General features: G+C 44.4%; 1 protein-coding gene across 1 annotated transcript in view; it reads left to right on the top strand.

Annotated features, from left to right (window-relative positions):
• The window catches only part of LOC116699670 (disco-interacting protein 2 homolog C), a 235,373-nt gene that overhangs the window by 153,777 nt on the left and 69,031 nt on the right, over nucleotides 1-12,565 (top strand). Inside the window, 2 exon segments of the mRNA XM_032532380.1 lie at nucleotides 488-607; nucleotides 3,181-3,378. Of these exon segments, the coding sequence (XP_032388271.1) occupies nucleotides 488-607; nucleotides 3,181-3,378 (318 nt within the window).

Below are 12,565 nucleotides of genomic sequence, written 5' to 3'. Positions count from 1 at the left end.
CCTCTGTCTGTCTGTCTGTGTGTGTGTGTGTGTGTGTGTGTGTGTGACTCTGTGTGTGTGCGTGCGTGCGTGCATGCATGTGTGTGACTCTGTCTGTCTGTCTGTCTGTGTGTGGTGTGTGTGTGTGTGTGTGTGCGTTTGTGTGTGTGTGTGTGTGTGTGTGTCTCTGTCTGTCTGTGTCTGTGTGTGTTTGTCCCTCTGTGTGTGTGTGTGTGTGTGTGTGTCTGTGTGTGTGTGTGTGTGCGTGCGTGCGTGCATGTGCGTGTGCTCTGTGGTGTGTGTGTGTGTGTGTGTGTGTGTGCGTGTGCCTCTGTCTGTCTGTGTGTGTGTGTGTGTGTGTGTGTGTGTGTGTGTCTGTGTGTGCGTGTGTGTGTTTGTGTGTGCTGTGTGTGTTCGTGTGTGTGTGTGTGTGTGTGTGTGTGTGTGTGTGTGTGTGTGTGTGTGTGTGTGTGTGTGTGTGTGTGTGTGTGTGGTGTGTGCTCTGCAGGTGTACCAGTCAGCAGCAGAGTTTCAGCCAAAATCCAGCAGCTGGTCAACACTCTGAAGAGACCCAAACGGCCGCCGTTGAGAGAGTTTTTTGTCGACGACTTCGAGGAGCTTCTGGAAGGTAACAACTTCACTCACTTCCACACAGACACACGCACGTGCTTTCCCACATCCTCTTTTCCCAGATAAACATTTGTATAGTTTGTCCCTTTTTGCTTATTCACCCATGTACAGAGCAATACTTTTCCACACCTACAACGTGAGACAGGTGTGTCATTGGGGGACAAGCAGGACAAAAGTTGCAAAGACACTCCCGCACACTGTCTAACTTGCAAAAGATATATAAAGCGTAATAGTAGGCAACGTTACCGTACTAGATCTTCAGATTTTGCCTGAAGGCGGTCTGGTACTGAAACGTTTCCTACCATTGGCACAATTGTTTCATTTACATTTAGCATATTATTTAAGCAGTTGCACATTTTGTTTTCCCATCCTGTGTATATTTAATTATTTGTTCTTATATTTTATTCTTATATTTTTCTTCCTATTATTATTATTATAATTATTACTATTATTTCATGTATACTGTATGTATGTATTTTACTAGTATCTCATTTATATTTATATTCTGTGCTGTGTGACTAATGAACGTGTGCTGCTGTAACACCGTAATTTCCCATTTTTTGGGATCAATAAATAAATATCTATCTATCTATCTATCTATCTATCTATCTATCTATCTATCTATCTATCTATCTATCTATCTATCTATCTATCTATTATTCTTAATATGTTTTTTTGTAAGTTAGATGGCTTTTGGTCCAGACTTTCAGACTTTTCAGTTTTATCTGAACCAGAATTCCAGGTGTGGCCGTGGTACTGAGAGCACAAATTAAGCTTTTAAAAATCTGATTTCAAAACATCTTACTGCACACGCTAGAAAGGATTGAACCATTACTACCCCCCCTTACTTTATTTAAATTAGACATTCAAAAGATAATACACAGAGAAACATTTGACAACATGGACAATGATCCACACAGCTGAATTACTCGAGCCGAGCTCGTTAGAGCTTCTTTTCCCTAAGGTGACAAAGACGGAGACTAACTGATGAATATTTCTTTGTGTTCCCAGTATCACAAGCTGCAGAGACAGAAGCAAATTCATAATTTAAGCACGAATAACAAATGTTGGAAAGACTAAAGCTTGGTATCATGGTTATCATGCTTAATTAAAAGTTAAATCACTTCTAAAGATCAAATGCATCAACCCTGTGAGGACGACTGGTGCGTGGATGTGTCAAAACATTGTTCATTTAATGTCTCTAATGATATTTCAGCAGTAATACAGCGCAGACATGTGGTTAAGTTATTGTTGGAATGGGCAGAATGTCCTCTTCCACTTCCTTTTCATGGGCAGGCCAAACGTCTATCACACGGCGAATACGAAGACAGGGACGATAGCTTGTGCCACTCGTCTCATCTGTCTCTCTGTGTATTTTTGGTGGACCTGGGAGTCCGTTGAGCTAATCTAAAACCTGTGTTGAACTCATTTTGAGCGCCAAAACAATTCATCCAAGTGAGTCAAAGTGTGTTTTCACTCTTGTGAAAACACACTTTGACTCACTTGGATGAATTGTTTTGGTTCAAGACATCGAACTTCAACTTTTCAGCTTTAGAGCCAAACTTTGCTATGACAATTGCTCTAGGACAGATTTGTAAAGCTGAGCTTGTTCTGAACATTTTGATATAAAACACATGGATACCAGGCTATATGAAAATACCCTTAAAGGTGAATTTAGGAAGATACGTATGTAGAAATTTAGAGTATTAAAAAGAACGAGAAGTCAAGTTGAGGTGGTTTGGGCATCTGGTAAGGATGCCTCCTGGGGGGGTCCCTAGGGAGGTGGTCCAGGCACGTCCAGCTGGGAGGAGGCCTCGGGGAAGACCCAGGACTAGGTGGAGGGACGTCCAGCTGGGAGGAGGCCTTGGGGAAGACCCAGGACTAGGTGGAGAGAAGTCCAGCTGGGAGGAGGCCTTGGGGAAGACCCAGGACTAGGTGGAGGGACCTCCAGCTGGGAGCAGGCCTCGGAGAAGACCCAGGACTAGGTGGAGGGACCTCCAGCTGGGAGGAGGCCTCGGAGAAGACCCAGGACTAGGTGGAGGGACGTCCAGCTGGGAGGAGGCCTTGGGGAAGACCCAGGACTAGGTGGAGGGACGTCCAGCTGGGAGGAGGCCTTGGGGAAGACCCAGGACTAGGTGGAGGGACGTCCAGCTGGGAGGAGGCCTCGGGGAAGACCCAGGACTAGATGGAGGGATTATATCTCCAACCTGGCCTGGGAACGCCTCGGGATCGCCCAGTCGGAGCTGGTTGTTGTGGCTAGGGAAAGGGAAGTTTGGGGTTCCCTACTGGAGCTGCCGCCCTCTAAGACCCGATGATGGCTTGCTGGCTGGCTGCCTGGCTGGCTGGCTGGCTGGCTGGCTGGATGGATGGATGGATGGATGGCTGGATGGATGGGTTTTACAAATGTATTTTCTACCATGTATGTGTGTATATAAACATCATGTAAAAAGTTTTTCCAGTTGTGAGAAACTGGAGTATGCTCTTTGAAAGGCTGGTGGGCATTCATCGTTAAAACTGTCAAGAAATCTTAAACGTACAAGCTCTTGACTCTCCTCTTGGTTAATCCTGCAGTCCAGCAGCCAGACCCCAACCAGCCCAAGGCGGAGGGGGCCCAGATGGTGTTGCTGCGGGGCGAGCAGCTGGGCGTGGTAACCAACTGGCCCCCGTCCCTGGAGGCGGCCCTCCAGAGGTGGGGCACCATATCTCCTAAGGCGCCCTGTCTCACCACCATGGACAACAACGGCAAGCCGCTCTACGTGCTCACCTACGGTAAGCAGAGCCTCGCTGCTCATTCTTCAGGGTGGGAAACCACGTGGGGGGTTTTGGGTTCCCCTGGGGGGGGTGCAATAGAAGAAAAACACATTTCAGAAGAATTGTAATTTTTTTTCTCTCTAGCTTTGGGTCTTTCTTGTGAAATAGGTGAATTGTTGTAACTTTGCAATGTAAACTCTGTAAATGTAGTTGCTAATGCCAAATTTTAGGATTTCAGGGGCAACTGAAGGAGGCAATGTTGAAGTATTTCGATTTAAAACTGTTTTTTTATACTTTTCTTTGGCAAATATAACCCGTTTCTCCATTTTTTTTTCTACTGAAGCCAAACTTCCTGAACCCCAGCAGCCATTCAAATGCTGCTCAAATTGTCCAAGGTGTGATTGAAATTAGGAATGATCTGATGAGTGAACAAGTAAAGAAACTTACAGATCTGACCAGACAATTTTCAGTTATCTGTGTTACAGGTGTGTGTGTGTGTGTGTGTGTGTGTGTGTGTGTGTGTGTGTGTGTGTGTGTTGTGTGTGTGTGTGTGTGTGTGTGTGTGTGTGTGTGTGTGACACTTTGTGCTGAAAAATGCCATTTCATGTCCTCAATGGGTTCATCCTGGATATCGAATCGTTGAAGGAATCAGGGCTGTGGTTGATGATTAGTGTCCATAATATATTATGGATGACAAATATGAATCTGAGCCTGCTTGATTTTCTGTCAACAGTTGATAAGGAATGCTTCCAGTCATTTTTGTTTTTAAAATTCGTTCTCTCACATGAAAACATACATATCTGACAGCCCACATAACTCAATATACTGTCGTAACATAATGATCAATACTACAAAATTGCTTTGTATATGAATGCAGCAAGTTTTTTTGTCCCAGTTGATACCTGTTTTTTTTTCAGCACGTGCAGTATGTCTGCTCTCGTGACCTGATTAACTGAAGCACCAAACAATGTTTAACACCCGCTGTGTGAGCATAATTCCACTAATGGCAGCCAGACAGAGCGCTAAGCTCATTAGCAAAGTGTGAAGAAGACACTTTCAAGAAAGCCACGCTGCTACAGAAGGAGGGAAAGTCTTTTTCATCCCAAAGGCCCAGGTTTCCAGAAGATACTTTCAAACGAGTTATTTGGTTTTTAGGAATATATCCTGAGTGACTCACTAGACAGTCTGTGTAGGTCATACCTGTGTTATTCCTTTGGTGCTGATGGGATTTTTGCACCTTTTTTGCTTTTATTTATAGAAGTTTTGGCTGCAGTATCATGGACGATGATTTTGTGAAATCTGAATCATGTGCTTGTTTCTTCAACCTCTGGACTCCTTTAAGACCTTTAGTTTGGATCACAAAGTGCAATGTTTGGCACAGATACTAACATCTGATGGCCATGTCCAAACGAACTGAAGTAAGATTAAAACCTGTGCATTAAGGAGCCATTTAACGAAGCCTTCACAGCTACACGCTAGGCTACGCCAAGGTGACATGCACTTCCTCAAAGAAGGAACATCAAGGTTGTGGATAGGGTTACGATTTACATCCTTGACGTTCCACTTCCATGATTACTCTGGTGCCACAGGAAACTCTACCAGATGCATGTCTTTTCAACGATGTCCGTTACCTTTGTCTTTCTTTGTTTTAGCATTTTGAGGACTATGGTTAACTTAAGTGTAAATCCAGACAGCTAGCTAGACTAGCTGGGTACAAGCGGCCGAAATGGGTTTCCTCGGGTCTCTCGCCCTTAGAGATAGGGTGAGACGCTCAGTCATTCAAGAGGAGCTCGGAGTAGAGCCGCTGCTCCTTCACGTCTAAAGGAGCCAGTTGAAGTGGTTCGGGCATCTGGTGAGGATGCCTCCTGGGTGCCTCCCTAGGGAGGTGGTCCAGGCACGTCCAGCTGGGAGGAGGCCTCGGCAAAGACCCAGGACTAGGTGGAGGGAAGTCCAGCTGGAAGGAGGCCTCGGGGAAGACCCAGGACTAGGTGGAGGGACGTCCAGCTGGGAGGAGGCCTCGGGGAAGACCCAGGACTAGGTGGAGGGACGTCCAGCTAGAAGGGAGGCCTCGGGGAAAACCCAGGACTAGGTGGAGGGACGTCCAGCTGGGAGGAGGCCTCGGGGAAGACCCAGGACTAGGTGGAGGGACGTCCAGCTGGGAGGAGGCCTCGGGGAAGACCCAGGACTAGGTGGAGAGATTATATCTCCAACCTGGCCTGGGAACGCCTCGGGATCCCCCAGTTGGAGCTGGTTTATGTGGCTCGGGAAAGGGAAGTTTGGGGTCCCCTGCTGGAGCTGCTGCCCCCAAGACCCGATAACGGATAAGCGGATGAAGATGGATGGATGGGTGGATGGATGGATAGCTAGATGGATAGCTAGACTAACTGTCAATCTGAGTTATCTCTCGCACGACTTAAACAACCTTTACTCGTACACATGTTCCACCAAAACAAGTTCCTTCCCAAGACTATTTCCCAAGGCGCCCACAACATGACAAGTGTTGTAATTTGTGTAGTTAACAAAACCTTACACTGGTGTAGGGTTGTGGTGGAGGCTATCAAGAGGTGAAATCTGACACTGGAGTATAATTCACACGCCAGAGGCAACGACTGCCTTCCACAGTTGTATAAACCCACCATTAGTGTTTCATCTGTCAGAAAACAAAGTCCTTACAGTGTAAAACTGCTCTTTAGCAGTGAGAAGTGAGCAGATTCTGCCCTCTCCCAGCTCCCTGAACACATCGCCGCAGCTGTGAATCACATCACGTCTTGAACCCCGCTTCCGTGCGCCGGTTTAGGATTATATTCAAATTGGAATAAACTCTCCAGTGCACTAGCTGAGGGCTGCACAGCCGGGTTATTTGTCTCCCCGAACGACAGCGGAGAAAACGACTTCGGGTCGGGAGGACGTGAAGCGATTTAGCCTCAGCGAGCAGAGTTGCTTCCCTCAGGTTCTCATGAGTTTAGAGGCGGAGAGAATGGAGAGATACCGAGAAGAGACGCAAACACACACATTTACATCACACAGCCATGCACACATATGCACAAGAGTTTAAAGACGTACTCACTCACTCGTTTACTTCTAAGTACAGTTTCTCCCAGAATGGCAGTGAAAAAACACTTCAAAGTAAAAGCGTGTGTTCTTTTTAACTTAGGAAAACAAGATATTAACAGTAAAAGTGTTTAAAGTGTCAGAAGTATTTATGAGGAGTGGGGGGGGGGGGGGGGGGTGAGAGCTCCAACTATCTAGGGAGGTGTCAGCATGTATTGAAGAAAGTGCAAAAACATAAAAAATGGTTGAAAAAAAACTTGTAAAGAGAGACAAAAAAACGCCAAAGGCAACAAATGTCGGAAAAAATGTGAAAAAATAAAATAAAATACATACAAAGATTAGAAAAGTATCTAGAAACAACTTTAAAACTTTGTCACAAAACCTTGAAAAAAGGCACAGAAAGCTAAAAAAAAACAACTCACAAAAACGTTGAAAAAAGCTATGAAAGCTTTAAAAAGAAACAATAATTGGGGGATAAGCCCAGTTTTGGTCAAAAGAGAAGCAACGGAAAGAGAAGAGGAAATAAAGGAACAAAGAGGAAACGATTAAGGAATGGAAAGAAAGTATAGAATGAGAAAAGAACCAAAGGACAAATGAAAAGTTGGGGATAGAATTTGAGATGATAATGGAAAGAAAAAAGTATGGAAGGGAATGAAGGAAACAGACAGGTGACATGTCTGAGAGACTTTTTTAATCCAATAATCTAATGCTGGATGTAAAGGGTTAGGGTGGGGGTTAGGGTGGGTGTTAGGGTGGGGGGTTAGGGTCGGGGTTAACTCTTCATAAACTCTCTTATACTAAACTGAATCTCCAGCCGTCAGATGCATGTAGCAAAACATACATATTTCCCTGTGAAAACAAAAGATTCAACTTTATCCCTGCATCAGCTGTCTGCAAACAGGCGTACTGTGTGTGTGTGTGTGGTGTGTGTGTGTGTGTGTGTGTGTGTGTGTGTGTGTGTGTGTGTGTGTTGTGTGTGTTGAGTGACAGTGTGAGGAGTGAGCTTGCAGCTGATGATAAGGCGATATATGTGCTCACCAGACTGTGAAATGTCTTCAGCCAGCACTCAGGAGTCCCCCACCGGAGAGACAACAACATGGTGAGGCCGTGTGTGTGTGTGTGTGTGTGTGTGTGTGTGTGTGTGTGTGTTTGTGTGTGTGGTGTGCGGTGCTGAATCTGAATCTAAATCTCCATCTTCCTTTATCTTCCTCTCCTGCGGTGTCTTTCCCTTTGATGTCGGCCGACAAGGACAAACTTGTTTGGTTTCTGGAGAACAGAAAGAATTCATGATACCGGGTTCTCCCACTGTCCTTAAACTCAACCCTCGCCGCACTGCAGATAACCTCTGGAAATTGGCAGGAGAGAGACATATTTTTTTTCTATTCACGTTAAACAAAAGTGTCTCGGGGAGCTTTCATCCTGACGGCTGATGGTATTGTTATCAGCGACTCATGGAATCAATGATAAAGACGCTTCCACGTGAACTTTTAAAGCTGTGTTGTGCTTTGATCTTTTTCTTTGATTATCCTCTGTGTGCATTTGCGTTTGTTTGAAGTGTTTCTTCTGTAAACTTCAAATCTTGTTTTATGCTCCGTTTACACGTGGGCGGCTATTTTCATAAATGGACATTTCAACCTCTCCGTTTTCAATAATAACATCGTGCGCAGCTGTCAACGTTCGGTTACTCTTACCTGTTGTTTAAGGGGACCAGATTTCTCAGACAAAATCCGGGGACATTTTCAGCTCAGAAGCGGATTTACCTCCAAAACACGTCATGTTTTTATTTTTGTAAAACTTAAAACGGGGACCCTTGACCTAGAGCTGTTTCCCCCCAACAGACAACATTAGGGAAAGGATTTCTAAGGAGGTCGACCTTTCTGTTAAAGATTAAAATCCTTTTTTAAAACATAAAAGTCCGCGAAATTGCGTTGGCTAAACCCACCAGACTCCATGTAAATAATCAGTGATTTTAGCATCGTAAAACACGGCTTTCTAAAACCTCTCTGAGCTTGTCTGGAGCGACTATCGGCTCCGTTTGGTCAGGGTTTTCTTTCTTTCATTCCAATTTCGGGTCTGCCAGTCACAGTGAAAACCGGGGACAGATCCGGGGACAGATCCGGGGACAGATCCGGGGACGTCTGGTCACCCTACTGTTGTTGGGACCCAATCTCTGCTGCCTGCACGATCCGTCTTGCGCACACGCATACGATAATCCTGTTCAGAGGATTTATAACAGGTTCCGTTCCAGGCTTTCGGTTCTCGTTGTGGCGGTCTGCCGTTAGCCTCCACCGGGAAGGGTAGTTTAGCTAACAGCTCATTCGGCTAACCGCTAAGAGGCTAAAGACCCTTAAAATAAAACCTGAAAATAACCATTACATTTATTCCGTTTGTGAGAATGCGTTGCATTGCTCCACTTAAGCTACAGCGTCGAGACCGTCTCTTCTGGTCTTTCTAGTCAGTATTTCTAGTCAGTCCGCCGCCCCACACCTCACCACACACACACACACAGAGACCCACAAACACACAAACACACATACACACCCCATCCCCATCCCTACCCCCCTCCGACCCGACTGCCTCGGGGACCTTATTTTTGTTCTTTCATCTCCCACCCCTTAGTCACCTCAAAAAATCCCTCCATGTGACCACATGTACTCTGTGTGTTGTCTTGTGCGTCATTATGATCATTGTGTTTTTTGTGTTGTATTCTTGTTTCTTCTCCTTCTCATGCTGTATCGGATGCTGGTAACTTTAATTTCCTTGCGGGAGTCATCCCAAAGGGATTAATAAGTCTAAGTCTAGTGCAAAAATAACCTTTACTTGATAGTGTATTGTTGACGTCTGTACTCATTCATACAGTTTTATTTTCCTAAACTTTGAAGCGCGAATCTGTTACTCCTCTATGTCATTTTCACAAAAAGAAAGTGGAACTATATCCCAGTGTGTCCGAGATATTGTTCGTTGCTGAGATGTTGTCTTATGGCTCTGTATGTGACCTACTTTCCCTCAGAAAGAACCAGTTTTGTCTCCGTTTTGTTCTTGGAGACATTTTCTGAGAGCAGCCGCGGCTTACAAATAGCCAATATCTAATTTCAGCACGCAAGTAACCCTTTTCAATCAAATTAAACTGGATGATTGGGCGCTTTCCTGCTTCTTCTCCCCCGTTTGAGGGTAAAAGGCTGCTGGATATAAAACAGACCTCTGGACAGAAATACTGTGATTACATCTGCAGCTCCCTGATTTGGCCTCCTCTGCAGCTCAGCGGGAGAGATTCCTTCTAGCAGGCCAGCAGGAATCCTCTCCTCTGATTGGTGAACGTGTTTTCCAGCTGGAGGACGGCCGGTTGTCCTCTCCAGGGTGCTGCCCACTATCACTCCTGAAGGAGGCATCTTCTTCCCAAAATTGATCCAGGGTCCGTGCAGCAGTTTGTTCCCTGCCAATCCACGGACCTCCGACCAGTCGGTAAACCAGAGAATGTAACACTCTCCGTTTTAAACAAGTTCACATTGTAAAAATGGCTGCAGTTAGGCACAAAAACTCCTTTGTGAACCGCTGTGAAGATGGCGTTGTGCCCAAATGCGTCAGCGGTGATTTAATGCAACGTGAGCCTGATTAAATAAGTGAAATGAGTGTATTTCATTCTCTTTAACTTTGAGGAATTTGTGATGTTTTACACTTTTTGGAACATGCTAACTGGATTTTTGGGTTAAGCACTCCACCAAGAATCTCCACTGTCGAAGCGCTACCTCCTGCTGCTCTCCTCTTTCAGTTTTTTTTTTGAGTCGTTGATAAGCGAGACACGGGGAACTTGAATTGGGTTTTGAGGAGACAAACTGAAACCTCCACTGTACATTTACTGCCACTTAACAAGGAAACTTCAGATGGATTCTCCTCTCTGTTAGCAGACATCTGAAGATCATTGACTGCCCTCTCCCCTGCTTGGATGATCTAATATAATAATGACGTAATAATTTAGACAGTTTATTTATTCCCAGTGGGGAAATTACAATTTACCCCCTGTCTTTGTTAAATTCACTACACACAGGCCTGAAATACACACACACACACACACACACACACACACCACACACACACACACACACACACACACACCTATTCATGCGCAAATGGAGAGATGTCAGAGTAAGTGGGCTGCCCTGAGCAGTTTGGGGGTATGGTGCCTTGCTCAAGAGCACCTTGGCAGTGTCCAGGAGGTGAACTGGGCATCTCTCCGGCTACCAGTCCACACTCTGTACTTCGGTCCATACTGGGACTTGAACCAGCGACCCTCCAGTTCCCAACCCTGCCTTAAAAGCTGCCTTCACCCTCATGTTGTCCTCGGACTCAAATTTGACCCGGTTTCAGTTTTTTTTAATCACAAAAAATGGGCCTTTGAAATAAGCACTGAAAATGTCAGCATTAGAAATATCAAATAACTTTGAAAAAAAACATCAAAAAAGCACCCACAACATTGAAAAAGTGACAAAAAAATGTTTTAAAAAAAAAAGTGATAATAGTGTAAAAAAAAAAAAATGTCCCCATGGTTGACGGGAAGACAACACAAGCGTTAAAAAAGCTGAGATAATACTCAACAATCCATTTGACCCTGAACTCGCTCTGTTTAAACTGCTGGATAATGAAAAACAGTTTTTTTTCATCCAACATCTAAAATTAATGCCGTTTAAGTTTAAGGACAAATCAATCAGTGAATGTCTTGTTTGTTTGGTATGCCTGTGTTTTGTGTTTTACCTTTACTTTTACTGTTTTAATTGTGACTTTTTTATGAATGTACATATTTATTTTTCTGCTTTGCACTTTTGACTGATATTCTGATATGAAAGGACTGCATTCAATTTCGTTGTACATGTACAATTACAGTAAAGCTTATTCTATTCTCTCATTATTCCGTCTCTCAAGTACACACAAATCAATGAGTTTTTTCCTAAAGGAGCTTTTCCGGGCTATGATAGTGTAACAGAGCATCCTGTACTAGGACCGAACCAGACCCTGGTTCAGTTTGATCCAGGCTGGGACCTCTTCTGGTCTGACCTAACTTGGACTATTTGGTCCACACCTGTAATTTTGATTTAAATCAAACTGAAATGTCTGGACTGAATGAGGGAGACGTGAATGCACCGTGAACCAGAGAACCTGACGGCCACAGTTTCAGACACGTTAGCGTTGGGGACCGGTTTCCGTTGTCCCACGAGTTGTTTTGGGCCCCATGGCATCACGACGTGATAGACATGGAGGTTTTAATTATACTCTTTGGCAACTATGTCAAATTGGCTTTAAAGCCCGACACACACCGCTTGCCATAGTTACGTAGTGCGAGAGCAGGCGCAGTGGGAATTACTGAGACCATTCTCCCTAGGACGGTCACAGTGGCCCCCCAAGGATTCTGAGTCTGTTCTTTTAAGGTGAAATAATGACATGTTGCTTTAAGTTCTTTCTTTAAATTACACATTTTTATGAACTGTAGTCACACCTTCTGTCACTGAATCACTGACTCATTGCCTTTCTTTGCCATTTACGTTGTTTTTCTCTCCTAATCGTCTATTTTCCCAAAGCCTTTCTTTTCCATTTCTTCAATTCATCTGACAAGCATCAGAAAAACCTCATTTAGCGTGAAAAACAATGAGGAGTTCATGCTGGATTACTCATGCAAAGTATTTGTGTCTGCCAGTCTGAATTAGGATGAAAAAAAAGCAAAGGATGCTGATGAGTTTCTGTGTTAATGAACAGAGCCACATGTGCCTGGTGGATGAAATGAAACCGATGGGAAAGATGATATAATATGATATTCTACATTTATAGCAGCAGGTATTTGGTCTGTGAAGTGAACATTGAGGAGTTGTTTCTTAGATGTGAGGAGTTAAATGTTCCTCAAGCTGCATGAAATTAAAACTAGATCCATTTGTCAAGAACCTAAACTCTTTATCATTACTTAATTGTTACGGGAGGTGAAGGGAGGAGGACCCAAAAGCAGAGTCCGAGCAGGCAGAGGGAGCTGCAACAAAAACACTCTATTATAGTCCACGAGAAAAAACACTGGGAACAGGCAAAGTCCAAAAAACAGAGAATACAAAATACAAAGGCACAAGAAACAGGTCTCAGCAAGGCAAAAGCAGGGGAATATAACAGGGGAGTACTC

This window comes from Etheostoma spectabile, chromosome 12 (assembly GCF_008692095.1).
Source record: "Etheostoma spectabile isolate EspeVRDwgs_2016 chromosome 12, UIUC_Espe_1.0, whole genome shotgun sequence".
Taxonomy (NCBI): Eukaryota; Metazoa; Chordata; class Actinopteri; order Perciformes; family Percidae; genus Etheostoma; species Etheostoma spectabile.
Note: the sequence above shows the minus strand (reverse complement) of the source record. Positions and strands in the feature narration are given on the sequence as shown.